Source organism: Tachysurus vachellii, chromosome 10, assembly GCF_030014155.1.
Source record: "Tachysurus vachellii isolate PV-2020 chromosome 10, HZAU_Pvac_v1, whole genome shotgun sequence".
Classification (NCBI taxonomy): domain Eukaryota; kingdom Metazoa; phylum Chordata; class Actinopteri; order Siluriformes; family Bagridae; genus Tachysurus; species Tachysurus vachellii.
This window is the reverse complement of record NC_083469.1, coordinates 5,815,922-5,839,363: the sequence shown is the minus strand read 5'-3', so window position 1 is coordinate 5,839,363 and position 23,442 is coordinate 5,815,922. Positions and strand designations below refer to the sequence as shown.

General features: G+C 38.0%; 1 protein-coding gene across 3 annotated transcripts; it reads left to right on the top strand.

Annotated features, from left to right (window-relative positions):
- The first annotated feature begins 913 nt into the window (after positions 1-913).
- sanbr (SANT and BTB domain regulator of CSR) lies at positions 914-19,336 on the top strand. Of its 3 annotated transcripts, none has more exons than XM_060879977.1 (21): positions 914-1,225; positions 3,127-3,279; positions 4,140-4,329; positions 5,039-5,132; positions 6,991-7,238; positions 7,396-7,454; positions 10,004-10,164; positions 10,277-10,363; positions 10,518-10,628; positions 10,812-10,935; positions 11,550-11,702; positions 12,600-12,745; positions 12,970-13,069; positions 14,367-14,399; positions 14,544-14,643; positions 15,200-15,291; positions 15,380-15,408; positions 15,550-15,623; positions 16,395-16,483; positions 16,588-16,679; positions 17,901-19,336. In XM_060879977.1, exons 2-21 carry the CDS (start codon positions 3,130-3,132, stop codon positions 17,935-17,937), a joined length of 2,169 nt encoding a protein of 722 aa, XP_060735960.1. In that variant the 5' UTR covers positions 914-1,225; positions 3,127-3,129; the 3' UTR covers positions 17,938-19,336. The 3 variants fall into 3 exon arrangements, with proteins under 3 accessions (XP_060735960.1, XP_060735961.1, XP_060735962.1); XM_060879978.1 differs by lacking the exon at positions 914-1,225 and adding an exon at positions 2,911-3,001; XM_060879979.1 differs by lacking the exon at positions 914-1,225 and adding an exon at positions 3,001-3,022.
- Positions 19,337-23,442: the final 4,106 nt, after the last annotated feature.

The window sequence follows — 23,442 nt, the reverse complement described above, 5'->3', positions numbered from 1 at the left end:
AGTCCAGAGACTCTGAGGTGACTTGGTGAATATGATTTTATGAGGTGTGGCTGTATTTTTATATATGTTGAGGACACAAAACCCTATTTTCAAGATCTATTTCATGACAACTAAATATTTTATCTTGTGTCAGTTCAATCACAATATCACAATAGAATTTAAACTAGATAAGCTAGTTTTCATGATCTTTAGGAAAACTGAGCTTTATTGTTTCATAGGTGACACGACGGTTAAACGAAGGTTAAACGTAAATGTACTTTTTTTAATAATCTATAATCGAAGACTCGTGAAAAAAAGGGCGTCTTATGAATTTATAATTTTTTAGAAAGCTTTAAATTCATTTACCTGAATATTTTTCTGTTCACTTTCACTTTACATACGTACATAAAATATGTATGTAATAAATATCACACCGACAGTGGAATTATTGTGTTAAAATACCAAAACAATAATATAACATTTATCTGATGAAAAAGGTTTATTAATTTTATTTAAAAAAAAAAAAAAAAATGCACCAGGTGCAATATAGGAAATCTGAAAACTATAATAAAAGTTCATATTAAATTAAATAATTATATATATATATATATATATATATATATATATATATATATATATATATATATATATAATATTTGATCATAATTCATAATCTGTATAATGTGCTGTAAGGAGTCAAATTTAATAAAATTATATTAAATTTTTTTTTTCTCCAGCTCGGCTCAGCCAATCAGATTTCAGAACAGACAATTTTAAACCTAAACGGTTTTATTTATTTATTTACTTTTTACTTTATAAAATAATATATAACCGGAAAAACGCGGCTGGTCACCATGACACCGAGGACACACTGGCGCACCTGCTGCACTGCGGCACCGGAAGCTAGAGCAGAGTCAGGAGGAGAAGAGGAGAGTGTAGCATCTATCACGTTATAGCATTAACATATATATAGATATATAGATATATAAAGATAGATATTTATGTTCTGTGGCTGTGCACCGATGAGAGACGCTAACAATCCTGTTACCGCAGCAACCGGTCCTTATTTTCTGAGTCTTGCTTAGCCTATATGCTAACATACTGTATAGTATATAAATACAGCAATGTGCAGCTGCTTATATATACAACCATCTATTTCTAATATCTTTAACTGAGATGTTCATCTCTTTCACTGCTGTAAAAGGACAATAACATCCCTAGGGGAAGAGAAAACACCAAATAAAACGTGAGTACAAATAAACTACTTATTAGAATAATAGTTTAGTGTTTTTGCTGACTATATATCTGGTACTCATCAGAATATATAGTATAAGTTGTAGTATAAGTGTATACCGGATGCAAGATTTTATGCGATTTCTTTATCATTTGTTCAAATTTAACCATTATTTGAAACATGATCAGTCAATCATAACATTCATAAAGAGCCAAGTCATGAAAAATTATATATATACATACATACATATCATGTATATATTTCATATCATGACAACAACACAATACATTTCCTAATAGATAAAGGATCATTGCAACATCTATTAATTATCTGGCAACCGATATGTCCTGACTCAGTTAATGCTATATAAGATACACAGTTCACCTTTCGCTCCACGTAAAATTATGCTTGCTGTATGCTATTCATTGCAGAGATTCTGCAGATGGGGGGCACGGTGGCTTAGTGGTTAGCACATTCGCCTCACACCTCCAGGGTTGGGGGTTCGATTCCCGCCTCCGCCTTGTGTGTGTGGAGTTTTGCATGTTCTCTCCGTGCCTCGGGGGTTTCCTCCGGGTACTCCGGTTTCCTCCTCCGGGCCAAAGACATGCATGGTAGGTTGATTGGCATCTCTGGAAAATTGTCCATAGTGTGTGATTGCGTGAGTGAATGAGAGTGTGTGTGTGCGCCCTGCGATGGGTTGGCACTCCGTCCAGGGTGTATCCTGCCTTGATGCCCGATGACGCCTGAGATAGGCACAGGCTCCCCGTGACCCGAGGTAGTTCGGATAAGCGGTAGAAGATGAGAGAGAGAGAGATTCTGCAGATGATAGTTTTCATATATTTTTTGGTCCATGTGGCAGGATTTCAGAGGTCCTCGTTATTAGCGTCCCACATTGTTCCATCACAATACTCTCAGAGTTAGTATCATTTCAAGTTACCTGACAACTCCAAATATCAATATTAACATCACTAAGAACAGCCAGAAAGTATAAAAAAAAAAAAGTGAAAATATTGAATTAAATACCCGCTCTGCACTGGTTTAATCTTTAACGGAACACTCACCATTAGAAAAACTGATTTTATGTGCAACGATTGCATAAATTACAGCAAAACATGTTCCTAAAAGTCTGTAAGGACTGAATTTTTTTCTTTCTGGATATTTCCCTGTCTCCTATTTTCTTATTTCTTTATCTAAAATGTCCTGCTTCATTACCACACAGTTTGTTGTTTTGTACCGACCAAAACAAATAATAACTTTACTTAAATAGTATATTAACAAAAACAAGTGCAGCAAAAATAAATAGTACAAGTGTACTACCAAATAAAGCAATAAAAAGCATTAAAAGACAAATCCTCAGATGAAAAGGCAAATGGGAGTAAGCTTAACATTTTATACTACGGACCTTAAAATTCTTCTTATTAAATTACAGTCTGTCCCGTTAAACAAAATCAAAACGTATAATATATGAGGTCTCTGACTCTCGGCACAGAACGAGTGCCGTGCCGTAACGTGTTGTGTTGTTTTTGTTTTTTGATCATCTATGGTCATATCATTTAGATGAAGAGATATAGATAGAGAGAGAGAACTTTATTGATTCCTGAGGTGAAATTGTTTTATCGCAGCAGCAGACAGTTAAACATTAATTTCACATGACATAACAGACACCAAACACTGTAATTAAGTAAGTAAACACGGTGGAGTCATACAGTGTCATGTGGAATAAAGTGTCCAGGATATAAAGAGACACTGAGTTAATAAACACTGAAATAGAATTGGAGACACTCTGAGGTATGCAGACGATGTTCAGAGGTGTAAAATGTTGTGTTTGTGGTGTTATGCTTGAGTAAAGTATAATATTATTAATATTGTGTTTTTTTTTCTTTAATTAACACTTTCATTCTGTTGTTTTTCAGATCATGAATCGCCTTTGTAACTTGAACAATAATTTCCCGTATGATAACAGTGTCCTGGCGCTGGACATGGTTCTGCGGTCGCTATGGGGAACCACGCAGCCAATCAACTGGGAGAACGTAGCACGCTTAGTTCCTGGTTTCACTCCCAAAGAGGTAATTAAGAAATAAAAGCTGGTCAGTGACTTCAAGTGAGAATAGAATGCAGTGTAATGGGGGCTGGGAATTTGGATGAAGAACTCAAATCAAATTCAGACGTTTTTTCTCATACACAACCATACACAGTACAAAATGTAGTGAAATGCATTATAATAATTAGTCACAGTCAAGCATGGAGTTGCCTGATTTCTGCCTCAGCGGATCTCAGATAGATTTGCCTGCAGTTCTTATCTCTCTCTCTTTTAAAATTTCAGCTAAGTACGGTGACCCATACTCAGAAATCGTTCTCTGCATTTAACCCATCCAAAGTGCACACACACAGCAGTGAACACACACACACATCGTGAACACACACCCGGAGCAGTGGGCAGCCATTTATGTTGCGGCGCCTGGGGAGCAGTTGGGGGGGTTGGGTGCCTTGCTCAAGGGCACCTAAGTCGTGGTATTGCCGGCTCGAGACTCGAACTCACAACCTTAGGGTTAGGATAGTCAAACTCTCTAACCATTAGGCCACGACTTCCCCTGACTTGCCTTTATTTGTGAATGAGGGGACACTAAGAGGGGCAGGTACCTCGCTGCCCCATGATTGCGTAATATCTTAAATGGTGAGGAAATCAACAGAAGATGGGTTTATATCATATTCGAGGTAGTAGTATTAGCTGCAGTATGATTGTAGTGGTGGCTCAGTGATGAAGGCTGTCGATCTGAACGTTGTTATAATAATGGGAAAGAATTCCACTATACTTTTGTTGAAATGACAACAAAAGCTGACCTCATCTCAATTTTTATACCGTTAGCAGTTTGTTACTTGATAGCATTAGGCCGACAGTATATTCTTCGTGTGTGTGTGTGTTTAGTGTGCACGCAGGTTTGATGAGCTGAAGAGCACAGGAAGTTTCCCTCTTGTAGATGAGCAGTGTAACGCACTGACTGGGGCCAGTGGCTCTCCATCTGAACCGCTTTCCGCTTACATTCGATCCACTTTATTGGACCTCACCGGGGAGACGGGAGAGCCCCGGACCAATCAGAGCACGCTGTCAGTATCGGGTAAGTCAAGGAAGGATTAAAACCCTAAAACTACTGGATCTGGAAGGTAAGAGAACCAAAACATAACATTTGCGACAGTGTACACAGACACAGCTAGAGAAAGATAATTCCAATTCTAACTTGTTTTTCTTTTGGACCTTTGCTAGCTTTCCTGCACTTAATTCTCTGCTCAGAGACACACAGTTTAACACAAAACATAAATCTTGTGTGTTCTGTGGAAAAAATATATGTTGTTGCCTGATGTAAGTGACTTTAGGCTTTTAGAGAAAAAATTCAGCCAAAAAACATTTAATATTACGTCCTTCTTAATCTAAATGTAGTCAACCAGCTAATCGTGTCTCAAATTTACTCATTTATGTTAATGTTGAACTTGTAGCTATATACATATATTGTGAAAATGAGATTAGTAAAAATATTAGTAAAGAATAGTTAACTCTAGCTAGCTAAGTCAGTGATTAGCAAAATAGTGTTTGTTATGATACACTTTGGCTAATAAAAATAAAAAACAATACAAATTTGGCTACAGATCTAGAAATCAGTGGGAACACTGATTTGAATCATAATTCAGATCCCAAAGTCCCAGTTACCAATGTGAGCTAGTTTTCTAGGAGTTACTAAACAACTAGATGATTATATAGTTATACATTAGCAGCAATGATCAGGATCGTGTCTGAGAGGCTTAAGCATGTGACCTTGTGAACTTTCTCAGGGCTAAGTGTGACCCCGGTTGTTAGAGGAGCCGGTGCTGAGACTGAGAACACTGCGAGCACAGAGGATGAAGTCAAGGAAGACAGAGGAAAAAGGTAAAGCTAGACTTATTTTTGCAGAAGGTGCTCGTTTATTCAATGCCTTCAATTTCAGCTTTGAATATTAGTCACACACTATTATAAAATAACACACTATTATTACTCTAATATTAAAGTATATATATCTAACTTAAAATATAAATAAAAACAAAATATATGCAGTATCGCCTCACACCTCCAGGGTTGGGGGTTCGATTCCCGCCTCCACCTTGTGTGTGTGGAGTTTGCATGTTCTTCCCGTGCCTCGGGGGTTTCCTCCGGGTACTCCGGTTTCCTCCCCCGGTCCAAAGACATGCATGGTAGGTTGATTGGCATCTCTGGAAAATTGTCCGTAGTGTGTGATTGTGTGAGTGAATGAGAGTGTGTGTGTATATATAGTCTGTTTTTAGACCACCTTCTAGACAATTTCCATATAACTGATCTCCATCTACATGCCAGAATTTTGTTTAGATTATTCCCCACCCTGATAAAAGTCTAACTACCAGCTTAAATAAAACTGATCATCTTTAACTGTTTTCATTAAGAACACAGATGGTGGGATTGTTTAGGAAGGAAAAGATATTTTCATCATAATTGCAGTTCAGCTCATACTCTGCAGATGGCTCTGAACATTACAAACTGCTCCATTAGCATCACGCTAAAGTCCAAGCTTCACTAAGACCTATTCTTGCTCCATCTGAAGGGGAAACGATAGAGATGCCATTGATCTGAGATTCAGGATCTGTAACAGGCTGACACCAGCAAAAAAAGAATTGGTGGATCGGATGGCAGAGAAAAAAAAATCCAATCCTATAACTTAATGAAAGACTGGAATTGGGCTCAGAAACGTTCATATGTAAAGAGACGTAATCGTATTTTTATTTTTTTATTTTGAGGATTGAGGTTTTTTTTTTTTTTTTTTTATTATTATTATTATTATTTTTTTTTTTTTTTTTTTTTATAAAGGGGAATGAAAGCCTTTATTATCGCCACGTATACATTAAAGCACAGTGGATTTCTTTTCTTCACATACCAAAAATATGATACAGCGCCCCTGGAGCAGGTAGGGTTGAGGGCCTTGCTCAAGGGCCCAGCAGTGGCACCTTGGCTGTGCTGGGCCTTGAACCCCGATCCTCCGATCAACAACCCAGAGCCTTAACCAGTTGAGCCACCACCATATTATTAATATATTTATATATTATTTATTACTTTTTCACATTTATTATATTTTTAAAGTGTTTTATGTGTGAAAGCTGTGTTTTTTTGTAATGTTGCATTCACATGTACAACGATTCGCAGAACCGATGAAACCAGTAATCATTCATTTACAATAAGAGCTGCGGCGACACGAGCGATACTACAGATGTGGGCGTGACCAAGTTTAAATTCATGCAAATTATGTAGAGATTTGGTGCAGGAACCTTGTTTTTTAATGACAAGTACACTTATTTGTTGTCATGTGGAATGCAAGTTAGGTTATTACTATGACAACCAGTAGTAGGAACACCTACTGATACCTGAATTGTACAGCGACTGGCTAATAAAATTCATGTGTAAATATATAATGTGTAAAAGTCATTTTTAAATTTTAAAAGCTAAATTTGAAAGTGAGCACTTTTAAATATAAAAATATCACATTGGCATGAATATCGATGCTGATGATGCCGATGATGTCATCTCTAGAAACGTAGCATAGCTGAGAAATTCTGCAGCCCTGAAAAATAAAATAAATCTGTTTATTGCTTAACAATGTTAGAAACCAAGGAATGTTTTTTCCAAGGTATTTTTAAAGTTAGCTCATTTTTACATGTTTAGAAGCTGTCTTAAAAAATACAAACTGCACCTTTAACTGCTGCTCTCGGTCTGTCCATCTCAGCCCTATCATGGTGATCCACGTGTGTGATGAGGCGAAGAACCTGAAGCAGGATTTTGAGTGTCCACGCGACTTGTTGGTCAAAGAAATGCGCTACTTCGCCGAGTACCTCTCCATGGATTCCCAGCGCTGGGAGGAAGTGGACATCTCAGTGCACTGTGATGTCCAGATATTCGACTGGCTCATGAACTACGTGAAGAGTAACTCAGAGGAAGACGAACCCGTTAAACACGTTGACAAACCGACTCTGGGTGAGATATATGTACACAGAGTCTCATAACGGCGATCATGTGCTTGTGCAGATGTTCCATGTAGGAAATGAAAGGTGCCAGGTCTCAGGTGTCTTGGTGGAAATTGTGAGTATTTTTATATTTGTTACTGAATGATGAGTTCTTTCCTTCATTTCAGAGCCCAGCAATGTCATCTCTATCCTGATCTCATCTGAGTTCTTGAAGATGGATGCTTTAGTAAGTGTGGTTACTTTAGTAAGCCTGTGTGTGTGTGATACTAGAAACCTCAATCACAGATTGCTGAAACATCAGTTAGTTCATCATTTATCTTGTACTTGATATACAGTAGAATGTCTACTTCTATTTAAGAGTGATTAAACGTTTACATTACATTTACAGCATTTAGCAGACACCCTTATCCAGAGTGACTTACATTATCTCATTTTTATACAGCTGAGCAATTGAGGGTTAAGGGCCTTGCTCAGGGGCCCAACAGTGGCAGCTTGGTGGACCTGGGATCAAACTCACAACCTTCCGATTGGTAGCACAACACCTTAACCACTAGGCTAGTTTACTACTAATAGATAACTAGTTTGTGCTAGAAGTCTAGTTATATAGAACAGTGTTGGATCAGATTTGTTAAGATTTTTTCCATTTAAGGAATAGCATTTTTAAGAAAACAGACACGAGCAATTTCTATAAACTCAGCTATGCAACTCATTACCAGATAACAATGTGGTGACATTAGATTTTTTTTAAGTTCACTTAGCTAACGTGCAGTTTAGTTAACTTAGTTAGGTAAATCAATGATTAGCACAATTTCGATATGTATTTCGTGTTTTATCTGGTTTAGATCTAGATAAGATCAAATCAACATCCTGAAATTCCACTCATGTTGACCTGGTGTTTATAAATTCTAGCTAGTTTACTAGCAGCTGACTTGCTGGCTAGCTGTGTGATAAAATGTACATAAAATATACTGTATTTACACACCATCAGTGAACTATACCAGCTAATGTAGGATTTAATATGAAACTACTGCCCAGATACATCAACAATTTCAAAGTGCTGGTAGACAGACGTCTCCTCTTCTGGCTCTGCGTCACTCTGAGGTTCATACAAACAGAATCATCTAACCGGTGTTGCTTGATGCCCTTTGTAATGATATTGAGGCTCTATGGTGCCCCTACTGCTTCTAAGGGTAAAGGTATTGAAATGTTTCAAGGGCATTTTATAATTCTTTGGGACAGTGCTAGCCTAGTGGTTAAGGTGTTGGACTATCGATCAGAAGGTTGCAAGTTTTAATCCCAGGTCCACAAAGCCCATATGCAAGGCCCTTAACCCTCCATTGCTCAGTTGTATAAAACTGAGATAAAATTGTAAGGCATTCTGGATAATGGCGTCTGCCAAGTGCCATAAAGGTAACACACCAGGTTGTTTTTTTGGGATGTGGGAGTCTAGTGGTTAAGGCGTTGAACTACTGATCAGAAGGTTGTGTGTTCAAATCCCAGGTCCACCAAGCTGCCACTGCTGGGCCCCAGAGCAAGGCCCTTATCCCTCAATTGCTCAGTTGTATAAAAGTGAGATAAAAAATGTAAGTCATTATGGATATAAGGGCTGTGTTCTTATACACATATTAACCACATGTTATTTATCCAGATAATAAATTGGTATTTAGGAATGTTAATATTCAAACAGCAGTTCCTGATTGAAGTTTTAAGATTCAATACTTTGTCGACAAAACTTACTGTGGATGATTTATTAAGTGTAAATAGGTGCCTATGTGGTGTGTTATGTAGCATGCTGCATAAACCATGTTTCCAAATAATCATATCAAGCAAAATGAAGAGGGATTTAAAGCGTGGTCCTTTTCAACAGTTCAGGTGCTCTTAGATCCATGACTAAGCATTATATGAAGGTACTTATGTGAAGGTGAAACGCGGTTTCAGACCCATTCTAAACCACCCACAAATAAATTGTACCACTTCCAGAGGTTCGGTTCTGGGCAACATATTTCATGCATTTTCAAAGCAATGCGGTTAGAATATGAAGGTTACGGTACTTATCCAACTGCAATCCTCCAAACCTTGTACAGTTAGAAAAAATAGACAAAAACAATCCACTTAGAAAATTGCTTTGTGTAATGCTGTGCTTGCTGCCTGAAAGAAAGATTGAATTACCGTAAATGCTTGCTGTGCTTAGTGGTTAGCACGTTCGCCTCACACCTCCAGGGTCGGGGTTCGATTCCTGCCTCCACCTTGTGTGTGTGGAGTTTGCATGTTCTCCCCGTGCCTCGGGGGTTTCCTCCGGGTACTCCGGTTTCCTTCCCCAGTCCAAAGACATGCATGGTAGGTTGATTGGCATCTCTGGAAAATTGTCCGTAGTGCGTGAGTGAATGAGAGTGTGTGTGTGTGTGTGTGTGTGTGTGTGTGCCCTGCGATGGGTTGGCACTCCGTCCAGGGTGTATCCTGCCTTGATGCCCGATGACGCCTGAGATAGGCACAGGCTCCCCGTGACCCGAGGTAGTTCGGATAAGCGGTAGAAGATGAATGAATGAATGAAAATAAAAGTATAAAGTTATTATATACTGTATAAGAAAATTATATGTAGTATTTTTAATATGATTGTTTTCTGGTCATTTTCATTGTTCTTGGGTATGTACCATACGTGGTATTTAAACTGTTACTTGTAAATTAAGATTTGCTCATAGACTTTAATAGCTAGTCACTTAATTAGTCATTAATTAGTTATTCCAATAAGGTGAAGGATAAATACTGTGTCTGTAGGTGGAGGAGTGTGTTCGGTATTGTCACGAGCATATGAACGCCATCGTCAGCACTCCGTGCAACATGAGCTGCATCAACAGCAACCTGGCTTCACGCATCACCCTGCTGTTCACACACAACCAGGCAGACGACATCAAGGACAAAAAGGACAAGTTTAAAAGGTAAACCTGTGTTTTCGAAGAAATAATTAGCATAAATTAGAAAACAACACAACAAACATTGTGTTAAGCCATTTGCTAAGCTTCTAGTCTTGCTGTGATATGCATCTTTCAGTAAAGTGTTCCAGAAGAAGATCGAACAGCTGTTTGATCCGAGTTTCGAGAATCACGATTCTCCAGGAAATGCCGCTACGCTGTACAGGTCAGACAGAGATATGCATGTAATATGGGCATGAAAATGAGCTCACAGCAAAAAAAAAATGGATTAATGAAACTGTTCTGTGAAATACAGTACGGGTGAATAAGTTTAAATGAATCTTCATTTCTTCTCTTATCTTATTGCTATATTTCTACAGGTGTGGTCTTTGCCTTAAGCTTCTCACCAAAGACACAGAGAGGAAGATATCCTGCATTCCGGGCAAAATCAACATAGACAATCATGGAGACATTGTCTACACACACAGCAGGTAAATACACATACTTGACATTATTGTTATATTCAAGCTTCATTAGGTAAGAATGATGCCATTTGTTAGCTTCACTACTTCTGCGAACACATTCTAAAGGCAGGTCTTAGTGGTTTGTTCAAGTTTTGTACAGCTTGGAGAAGTACGGACTGGTTTGTGCACTTGTCGTTCGTGTCCCCTCAGGCAAAAGGGCTGGGACGTTCATGAGTATCTCAACAGCTCATATGAAGAGCTGAAATCTTGGGTGCTGGTTTACTGGAGGATCTGGGGCGTTATTAATTATCTCACCTGCTCGTGCTGTAAACAGGTAAACATACTTACATTTGTGCTAAGCATACAACATTTCATGCCTGTTATAAATCATTAAAAGCTTTATAAGCTTTGGCATGACAAGTGAAAAAACAAACGCAGCAAAAAGTTAATATTTATGGTAATATAACATCTTATTAAACTAAAATATGTATTAAAATGTGTAACTGAGCCCATGTACAAACAGTATCATTTCTGAAGAATACATAGGTAGCTTTAGCATTTGTTATGATGCACCAGATTGAAATTGTTTTATTTCTTACTAATATGTCATGTGAAAATATAGGTAGAAATGACAACAAATAATTGTCTGAGCCATTGTCTCAGAACGAGTGTGTTACGAATCTTGTACATGGATTCTCTTGTCACATCCTCATAAACAGAGCTTCTAACTTGGCTTTCAAGCAAGTTGAATATCCGAGCTTTGTGTACTTGGATCGGTTCAGCGAATTAAAATTAAATATATTTACTTTATATATTTAAGACATTCTTTTCCACTAATCTTACCTAGCGCACCTTTGATCAACTGCAATGGCACTGCTCATGCTGTCTTAAAATGCAAACGTATTTATAGTATTTATAGCCATTAATGTAGATGTTCTTCTGTTGCAGGTGTTCCTCTGCTGTGAGCTGGCCCAGTGCAGGTATCACCCTGAGGTTGTGGTGTACCCAGTCGTGGGCGCCGATAGCAGTGAGCATGGTGCCGGGATCTACCCCTGCTGCAAGCAGAGGGCACTGCGCTTTGACCCAGCTGCTATGCCAACGGTGAGCTGGAACCATATAACAACATGTAACCAAGAACAAATCAGATGACTTCCACCCAAGCCTAGATGAGCTAGAACAGCATAGTTATGCAAAAAGAAATGTGCGTTAGCATAATAGGCTCCATGGAGTCATCCAGGGTTAGCAAGTTTTAACATTGACATGGAGGATAAAAACAAAGAAAGAAAGCGAAGAAAGGCTTACGATAAGGCAAGAAGTAGGACGTGTTAATATAGGATCAGCTTTCCAGCACTGGAGAGAACTGAACCTCTTCCGCGTGAAACGGAGATAAACCTTTTTCACACAGTACTATAAAAACACATTTGTATTACCATAGTATTACTCATTGAGTTCATTTATTGATAAAAATATACCCTCGGTCAGCTGCCCCAACAGGTTCCGCCATAATACTTGTCTGGGTTATACTTGGGTTATACTTGTCTGGTGTATGTGTGGGGCGGAGCTATCAAAACAGGGGTGGGACCCATTTGGTTTAGGGGCATGTTTGTTTTGGTGATTTCAAATGTCAACATTGGCTTTCAAACAACGGAGACCCCACCTTTAATTGTAGTTCAGTGTACAGCTTCCATAAACTCAACTTTAGGGATAGCTAGAACCAGACAACTCTTATGAAACTGCATAGCTATGCTTGGGGTTCTCTAGAACCAAACGACCAGCAAGAACCATAAAATGTTAAGTTAGAACCAGACAGCTGATAATTCTAAACATTGCTGATAACTCTGAATAGATGTTCTCACTAAACCCCACTAAAACTGCTTCTTATTATCTCAGTTAGCTAAAAACCTACAGCTTAGACAATGATTAGCTACATACTAGACACTATCCAGTAGTTCTGTATTAACTGCAAATCCTTCATGTGTGTATTTGTGTGTACTTTAGGGTTGTAAGATGAGAGACCACGTGGTAAATGCAGCCGAACCTGGGGACTGTGAGGGCAATGTGAACTCTGCGCAGACTCGAATACTGAACGACCTGTTGCTCCACAGAGATGCCGTGTGCACGAGCTCCTCAGCAGCTTCGGACAGGTCCAGAGTTCATGTGAACCTCTAAGTAAAAGCGTTTTGCTGCTGTTTTGAGCAATATTACTGAGATAGAGATTATTTGGTCTGACACAAACAACACAGAGGACAGGATAAATGGCTTGTTTTTGCAACGTTTATATTTTTCTTTTCATTTTTTTATGTGTATGACTCATTACCCTTCAGAAATTTACCCTTGTGCTTGTGCTGTTTGTGCATTTGTGTCGCAGTTCTGCAGAGTCGTCTAAACAGAGCGAGAAAGTGCTCGACTGCGACATCACATTGGACCATGCGGTCCTAAATGTTCATCGAGCCAGAGAAGTCACTGCTGTGAGTCTCCTGCTTCGTAGTCGTAATCATAATCGCTACGTTCACACAGTACTTATGTCATTTCTAAATCTATGAGATGTTCACTCAGGCTTGTAAAATATCTAGAAATAAATCAGTGATCCTTTTGGTTAGTAACTTCTGTCAGTGCAACAGAGATCAACCTCATCTTGTGATCAACTGCTCTAGTTTGGTGGAAGGACGAACGTGCCTTCTGTTAATTTGACAATTAAATTAATTTTTTTTTTGCTTAGGTAGAAATTTACTTTCTCACAAACCGTTACGTGACTCACACATGCTATCAATAAACAGATGCTGTTTGGACATCTAGGGGAAGTTCGTTCCACCAACTAGGTACCAGAACAGAGAAGAGTCTTGATGTATTAAACACTATACACATGTCCATGTTAGCTAGAACACTTTGACGTTGCAAAGGCAAGTTTAAACTGCATACGATATGCAGGGCTGGAGAAAACCTAGCTAAAATGTTAGTAAGCTAAAGATACAGTAGTAAGCTATAACTGTATAACCAGACTCAAAATCAACTACACTCCAGACATGGTCAGAGAGGCTAAAACTAACAACTTGAGACTTGTTAGTTGGATGTTTTACTGAATTTTGGAGGTCCTGACATGGTCATAGGATACATACCCATAAAGATAAATGATAGTTAGTACGGTACAGTTCATCAAGGTAGCCAGTGTCAGCCAATTATAAATTATATCATTATAATCACACCGCATGTAGGGCTTTGTCACTTGGACTTAACTCGATGGGGACTCTGCAGCTGACAACCTTCATGGGAGAGCGATGTAACTTGATAACTTCCAACTTAACTCAAACCTGGACATAACACAAACATCACAAACTATCTTGGGGATAGCTCATACTCAAGGATAACTCAAATCGATGGAAAACTTACATTTGCCAATATCTCAACCTTATGTATAACAGCTTTAGGGATAACTCAAGCTGAGGGATAACTCAAACTTGGAGATAACTCAAATTGAGGGATAACTTAAACTTGTACATAACTCAAATTTATATATAACTTAAACTTGTGAAAAAAAATTAATAAATAAGATTTTCAAATTTAGAGATAACTCAAACTTGGGAATATTTCAAATTCAGGCATAACCCAAATTTAATGAGAGCTCCATTTTGGAGATAACTCAAACTTAAGGATAACTTTGGGACTGCAACACTACTGTACAGTCAGGTTCAATGTTTGCTGGACAAACATGACTATCATGTCCAGGGTTAACTAGAAGCATGTCTCACTCCCTCTAATCTGTTTCAGTTTTCGCTGTTGAAGAACTGGAGTCTCCAGCTGGTAAGCACAAACACTCAAAAGCACACACGCACACACATACACACACACACACACACACACACACACAGTCTATCCAATCTCACAGGTACATACTTAAGTGTTTCAGGTGAATACAGTATATTTTTAAGTTTTGACGTTACACAGCGGCAGCAGTCTTTGTTCTCTGAGGATGAAGACTACACTACGGGGTCAGAAGTCACAGAAGACGAAGTCGGTGATGAAGATGACACATCAAAGAAACAAGGTAGGCTGAGATTTTTAGTACAATTAGGATTTCCAGTATGAATACTAATACTAATACCAATACTACTACTAGTACTACTACTAGTACTACTACTACTACTAATAATAATAATAATAATAATAATAATAATAATAATAATAGTAATAATAATAATAATAATAATAACAATAATAATAATAGTAATAATAATAACAATAATAATAATAATAATAATAATAATAATAATAATAATAATAACCATCATCATCTTGATATATAAAATCTTTTTCAGAGTGTGACCTCTGGTTCATATTTCTCAGTAGCCAATGTTTCAACCATTTCTGCCCAGTTTACTGGTTGGTTATTCTGAAATGCCTATAAAATTAAATAAAAGATTGCTTAAACATTGTGGAATGGGGTGTAAATAACATTTATTCAGTATTCAGTATTTAATTCAGAAGCAGAGACTCTAGTGGTTTAGATCAAATGCTAGAGGTGTGTGGACATGTGTGTATAAAAAACTTAAACTACTTTACTGTTTAACTTTCAGGTTTTTTCTTATGTTTTTTTTTATTAGCTGTAAAAAAGCCTAGAAAACCAGGCAAGCCTTTGAAAAGGCAAGTGTCCTCACCGAGCATACTGCACAAAGAGCGAGCTGGAGGAGATAAGGTGCGTGTTTAGCATTGCATTGCTTTGTTTATTGCTCCAGTTAAACTCCAGAGATCTCTGACTCACTGCATTGTTCATCTTTTTACAGGGCACTTCAAAGGACACCACCCCGTTCACGTATGTCATATCAGTCTCCATAATACGTTTCATGAGCCATCGGCTTATATTTAACACAGATCTTATATTGAATCATTAAATGGCAACAAATCGTTTTTTTTCTTCTTCATCTTTTCTTCTTCCTGTGTTTCGTTTCCCCAGAGTGAGCATGCAGAAGAGTAAATGGGACAGCACTCGCTCTATGAGGTTCAACCAGGATGCCCAGAGGGAGGAAGGTCTCTGCAGTCCTCCAACATACGTTCATCTTCTAATCTGCTCAATTCCACACACACAAACACACACACTCAGAGCTCTGTTTTCTATCTTTACCACTGTTCGGCTTTTCTGTGGTATCAACAGAAAACATGGAACCTCCAGATGATTAGTCTTGAATCATGCTAAGAAAGTTATTTAGCAAAGACATGTAACAAATTAATGCTCTGTATAAGAGTTAGAACTTAAAAACTGTCTATCTATTTTCTGTGCCACCTATCCTCCATAGGGTCGCAGAGACTCGAAGGCACAGGGCAGGTCACACACAGGGGGTGGTGACAGCCTATTGCAGGGCACAGTCACAGTCACATACACACACGCACACAATTGGGGAGGAAACCAAAGGAAGGCCCTGAAGGACAGGGAGAAAGTGTGCACACACACACACACACACACACACACACAGCAGAGTCGAGAATCAAACCACAAACATCAGAGATGCGAGACAGACATTCTAGCCACTAAGCCTCCCTGCCTTATAACTTAATAACGGGAAACAATTAAATTAATTATCGTGTCCAGAGCTTTAGATAACTCATAAGTGTGCATAACACCAAACTTAACATTATAAAGAAACTGATATCTAGAATGCTTCATATTTGAAAACACCGGTCATCTTCAGTCTCATCCACAAAGGGCATATTGACATTTCAGTTTATTAGTCTTTATTAGTTCAGTTTATTAGTCTCTTTAATGTCATGGTGGTGTCTCTTGCCCCTTCTTGTTCTTTGTAGACCAAAGGAGAATGGTGGAGATTATCGACCACCTAACTAAAATGCGCTTCTGTGATTTGGAACAGAGCAAGTCAAAGGACACTAAGGAGGTAAAGAGGAACCGTGTTCACTGCCGAATGTGTGAAAGAGGACTGGATATGCACTGTATCAGAAAGTAAAGTTTGTGTATGTCTGTGTGTGGGTGTTTCCCTAGTTTGCAGGAGGTATCTACTCCAGGCTGGAGGCGCAGTTTAAGAGCTCCACTCAGCTGAGTAACAGACAGAGCGCCTCAGACAAAACACTCAGGTACGGCAACACTTCAGTTGTACAGTCAGTTTTTCATTCATTCATCTTCTACCGCTTATCCGAACTACCTCGGGTCACAGGGAGCCTGTGCCTATCTCAGGCGTCATCGGGCATCAAGGCAGGATACACCCTGGACGGAGTGCCAACCCATCGCTGGGCACACACACACACACACACACACACACACACACACACACACACACACACACACACACACACACACACACACACACACACACACACACACACATTCATTCACTCACGCACTCACACACTAGGGACAATTTTTTCCAGAGATGCCAATCAACCTACCATGCATGTCTTTGGACCGGGGGAGGAAACCGGAGTACCCGGAGGAAACCCCCGAGACACGGGGAGAACATGCAAACTCCACACACACAAGGTGGAGGCGGGAATCGAACCCCAACCCTGGAGGTGTGAGGCGAACGTGCTAACCACTAAGCCACCGTGCCCCCCTACAGTCAGTTTTTATCTAAGAAAATTAAACACTTGGGGAAATGCTGTGACAAGAAAATATTCAATGGCAGGGCAGAGAATTTTTCAATTACAGCCTAACAAAGATTTATTTACTCAAGAATGACATGTTACACTTTTTAACGTTTATACTTTTACTAAATTTAAATTGAATTTAATGTTGGAATGTTGGAAACAAGGCATTCCACTTATCACTTACATTATAGAAGCTATAAACTGTTGATATTTCACCATCATAATCATCATCAGCATCATCATCATCAGCATCTCTTTATGTTACAAAAAATGTCCCGCTGTACTAAAGGAGTTATAAGTTCCCTCTGAATGTCACAGAGAGCAATGACACCGAAGACTTTTAACAAAAATGTGAAATCCTGACAAACCATTAACCATATCAACAGTTACCCTCTTTTTTTTCAATCTGCGATGATTCCTTTGTAAGCTGTTGCTATAGAAACGAGAATGTATTAGATCAAGCATATATATAAATATATATATATAGCATGTGATATCAGCTGAAGAAACACTTCACTCAGATATGCAAAAATTTCCACAACTTCAGCTGTTTTTTTTTTCCCCCCATGCCTGGAAGCCTAAGTACTTAAACATCTATATCGAATTATGTGAATCGCTTCCTGTAAGTTCACAGTTACACTTGTGTTTACAGTCCAGCACAGGGATGATCCGTTTCTGATCCATTTTTAACATTTCTTTTGTCTTTTTTAGGGCAAAGACACGCTCTGGACAATCAAGACCAACTTAAAAGAAATAATCAGGGAAACGGTTGTGCTGACAAGCGCGTGAATGAAAGAAGAAAATGGTTTGAAGAAGGGTTAAAAAAATGTCCTTTTAATCGTCCCTCTTATTCGACCGACAGCCAGCCGTCCTTTTATCCGTCCTTTTCAGGCAGTGAAGAGGTCTGCAATATGATAACGGAAGCCAGTAAAATCGTTCCCAGAGCAGAACTTGATTAAAATGCAGTGGAAATGAATAGCATTGCAGATGCTTTAAAATCTTTGCCGTCTCATTTCCATATTGTGCTGCTAGCTTTATTCTTCTCCTCTTGCTTTTATTTTGGCACCCATAATTCTGGTCAGTTTCATTCTGTAACCCGTTATATACAGTACTGTGTGCTAACGTTCATGTCCCTCATGTCTAATCTCAGGTGAACAAACCTCCACCCCTGCTATAGTAACCTGCACCTTAAACAATAACACATCTAAACAATAGATCCAGATCCTCTATAATAAAAAAATGGAAGGTAAATTCTAATGTAACTGTGTTTTATTTTTCTTTAAACCATCATGAAATGCTGAAATGTGATGTGTGTTTGTGGATCATTGTTCTCTCTCTCTCTCTCTCTTTCTGTGTGTGTGTGACAGCAATGATGCTGTCATTGATGTAATTGGAGTTCAGAGTCATTAACTGTAGCTGACTGAAGATTATTTATTGGAGAAAAGGGCACTTCTGTGGGTGATGGTAATCAGTTGCTGTGGGGTTTTGTCTAGTGTGAGCAGAACAGCAGCCGTTTTCACAGCCAAGTGCCATAGTCGCTTTCCACTGATTGCTCAAGCTTACAGTAATGACATCAGTGCATAGTCAGGATTAGCATGATGCTTTACCAGCATCCGTGTTGATTCTTTTTATTTCTATAAAGACCTTCTTTCATCACTAATACATGCCTACACTATAGATTTTTACTCCAGTAAGAATAAAATTGACGGTACATGCTGTTATAGAAACATAATAAAGGACAGGCCAGTGTGTTATTGCATGTCCCGAATAGTGCATTACATGATTGACATTTTTGTTATTAATTGTTTATAGTTTGAGTTAATGTGGAAAATCTGCAAGACTTTGTTCCTGCTAACACTTTCATTATAGCAGCTATACAGAAGTGTTTTCTGTCCAGTTTCTGTTTGTTACTCGATTTCCCTTAAAGCTAATTGCACAAATAAGCTTATGTTAGCCAAAAAACGGAAAGCACCAACTTTCCTATGTCCAAAAATGTACTGAGTGTTATGGAGTGCTGAAGGTGAAGACTCCTTTAACACTAAATAATCATCTCCTAGCAGAAAACCTTTCCAAACAAACAGGTTTATTATAGTTTATTATAGTCTCAGTGCTTGATCTGTTACAATAATAATAATAATAATAATAATAATAATAATAATAATAATAAGAGTGTGTGTGTGTGCCCTGCGATGGGTTGGCACTCCGTCCAGGGTGTATCCTGCCTTGATGCCCAATGACGCCTGAGATAGGCACAGGCTCCCCGTGACCCAAGGTAGTTCGGATAAGCGGTAGAAAATGAATGAATGAATGAATGAATGAATGAATGAATGAATAATAATAATAACAATAATAATGGTGATAATAATATTCGCTCTTTCTAATGAGATTTTTCCCTACAGTGAGAGCTAATTCACACTCCCCATTTTCTAAAACTACAAATACATTGATTTCTAAAACATGTTTATATCTAAGAAATAAAAAAGTGTTTTTCTTGACAAAGACTTTTCTTGTTTTCTTATGGAACGACTCTCCAATTGGCTTTACTTCTGATTGGCTGGAATTGTTGGATGTAACGGTTGATGATTGGTTGTTTCTTTTCGAGCCGCTTACTCCAGCCAGTCAGTATTTGGCTCTGTATTCACTACAGTTTGGACAGATTACAGCACTATAGCTCCAGGGAATTCTGAGCACCAATGATCATGTGTTAATATCTTCTGTGATGACAGGAACCTCTTTAAGCCTCTTTGCTTCTCATCGGTCATGCAGAGCACTTGGGCATTTTTTTTTTTTCCGTACTCGTCATTTCTCCATCTCATATAAATCGGGAAGCCACAGTTCTGAAGAAGCAGAATGTAGGCTAGTAGTGATGGGAATTCCAGATCTTTTCTGTGAATCAGCTGAAGAGCTGACTCTTTTGCCTCCTAAATGATTTCCCAGCCAAAATTAGTTGGTTCAGTGAAAATCTTCTCTATCTTGTGGTTATCAAACAGTGTTATAGTCTATTATGCATTGCTTTAGTGGGTAGAACTGGCTGTAAATAATCAGACTGTGCAAAACCACTCAGATTTTGCAAAGTTTCATTTAGTACACTTCTAAGATGAGTCATTTTAACGAATCATCTATTGAATCTATTAAATTTGTCTTATCTAAAGAATGCTCTTCATATAAAAGAGAAGCCTTAATCAGCTAAGTTGATTCATTCATGAATGACACATCACTACACTGTAGTATTAGTCCAGAGACAAGGCCGGTTAGTTGCTGGCTGCTTACGGTGGGGCAGTTGAGCAGTCACAGTTTTTGTTGTTCTGGCTCTCTGTCCCAGAAATGTATTTAAATGATTTCCAGGAGTCTGATGCATAACCAGGAGATATACTATATATATATAATAGACTATAACACTGTTTGATAACCACAAGATAGAGAAGGGTTTCACTGAACCAACTAATTTTGGCTGGTAAATCAATCATATATCTATATACAGTATATCTATATATATCTATGTATATATATATGTGTATATATATATGTGTATATATATATATATATATATATATATATATATATATATATATACATATATATATATATATATATAGAGAGAGAGAGAGAGAGAGAGAGAGAGAGAGAGAGAGAGAGACAGAGCGAGAGACAGAGTGAGACAGAGAGAAAGAGAGACAGAGAGATATATATAGAGTGAGAGACAGAGTGAGAGAGACAGAGTGAGAGAGACAGAGAGAGAGAGAGAAAGAGAGAACATTATTGTAGATACTGAAATAATAAGCCTTATGTTTAAATAGCAGGGTTATATTTCGAAAAATATAATCGCCTGCAAATCAATTTAAAGTGCTTCAACTACCAGACAGCCTTCATTCATACATTCAACCATATTAACTGATATTTGTTTACATACTTTCAAATGAGCCTGCAGAAGGTGTGGTGAATCGACACATCGCTGCAGCAGGGCAGGGAAAATAGTGGCTGTGTTTTTTTGTCCAAGACAAAGAGCAGCGTACACACACGAGCGCTAAGATGGACAGTAGTGGCATTCTCAGCGTAGGAGGTCAAAGGACATATCCGGATCATTCTCTGCCCCTTTGTTCATTGTGCCTGCTGATGAAAGCTTCTCTCTCGCCATGGTCTTGAGTGATAAACAACTCTGTGTCTTATGCTATCAGTCTTTCCATATTGCATAGAAAAATATTTTCATCTTTCCTGATTTTAATATCTCGACTTCCCAATTGTTACTTTTGGTATTTTAAAAATTTGATATTATTATTTTAACTTTTCTTTTCTTACAGCAATAACCATGGGTTATAGATATGATTCATATAAGAAGAAAAACAACAACAAATAAAAGTTTTCCTGTCATGATAAATGATTCCCACTAAAGGGAGCTGTTTGTTTCTACAGTACCCTTGTGAAGAATTTACTCCTCCTCATTGTTTGTATTGTTTTCAAGTTCACCTCTTAGAATACGCCACTACTATTTATAGAAGCTAATATAAATAGACACAGCAACAGTTTTGATAGGCTCGATGTTTATTTGATATACTCCACATTCACCATGCGCAACCATGGTGGTCTCTAGCAGGAACAAATACAATTTCACATGTATATATTTGGCTTGTTTTCTTGTTAGACAAGTTCATTTTATGTTTACGAATCAGTACCTGACGTACATGAGAAATACTTTACTTTTTTTTTAAAACCAGTGTCATTTTCTTGCACTTTGCTATCAACAGATTCCAGCATAAACAGAGTCCAGTATTTGTAGGAACTCTCAGCCAAAACAGGGTGCTAAGCCAAAGTCGGCCCGCTGACCTGACAGCATGATAATGTATGCAAATAGGCAGGCAGGACCGGCCGGAACAAGCTGGGACTGGATAAATCCTGCATGTGGTGCTCCACCTCTCTCTCACACACACACACACACACACACACACACACACATGTGACAATGTGCTGCACTGTTGCCTGTTTAAAACTTAAAACCTCATACTCTCAGGTGACTCTCCACATCACCAGTGACAGATCTGATCTCTTTTGTAGATGACTTACTTTTTAATCGGGTTTCTATTCTGACTTGTATTACCATTTCCTCTCATATATAATCTATTACAGGAATTACAATCGATGATGTTGAACAACCCTGGAGTGTAAACAGTAATTACTCTAAAGAGACTTTAAACTATCTGGATTGTGTGCCTGCTAGTTTAATAATACTTTTATGGTCCTTTTCAGGGTACATTGTGAAGGTGGGATGCTGAGGATGAATATTTTAGTAAATCTTTTTATAACTTTTAAGGTAAGGATGGTGGAAGCATTTGGATCATCACAATTCATTCATTTATATCAACACTAGTTGGAAATCCTCAATTCTCATTCTTCTATAACTAAGTTATCTACTTAGTACTCATTCGATGCTAACTGATATAAACACCCAAGGATACAAGCACAACATTTAATGTGAATTATTAACCAGACGTGTCACTTCAAACAAGCACGCACCGATTATGTAACACAACAAATATGTCACAGTAATGACTGCTTCCAAAGTAGGGCTCATAATGCAACTTGCTTTGGGGTTGCAGCTGTACCACATGTACAAGCATGTGCCCCCCAAAAACCCCTTTACCCCGACCTCCTATTCTCTCTGCTTGACTTTGTGGAAAGGAACATGTTGTGCTCGGTTTGTCCGAAAAACAAATAAAAAGCAGAAATAAAGAGCAGCTAAATGAACTGTTCTCTCCCCTTCTGCACGAACACGTGGTTCTCTTGTGTCAGTGTTCTTTTGACTTCTTACACAATCTCAATGAAAACAATCAAAACAAAAAAAGCAACACAAAATAAGGTCGATGTTAAAGTGAAGTGAAAAACTTTATAAAAAAATAAATAAATATATAAATATATATATATATATATATATATATTATTGGCTTAATATTATTTATTTTTTTTTTTTTTTACCAATTAACTTTTACAAATATAGCTTCTTGTTCTATAATGTGAAGGAACATAGCAAAAAGCCTACATGACAAAATTCAACGTTATATAATATCACATATACAAAGAAGCATATGCCAAGTAAAATGCTAGTCTTTAATAAATTTGACAGTGTTTAAATTGTGAACAGAAATTAAATCTATATATAACCTGGGAATTTTTTAAAAATTTTTTAAACCAGTTCCATGTGAACAGAACAATAACAAGAGTCCACACCCATTTGCACAGTTTGATCTTCTCAGAAAGAGAC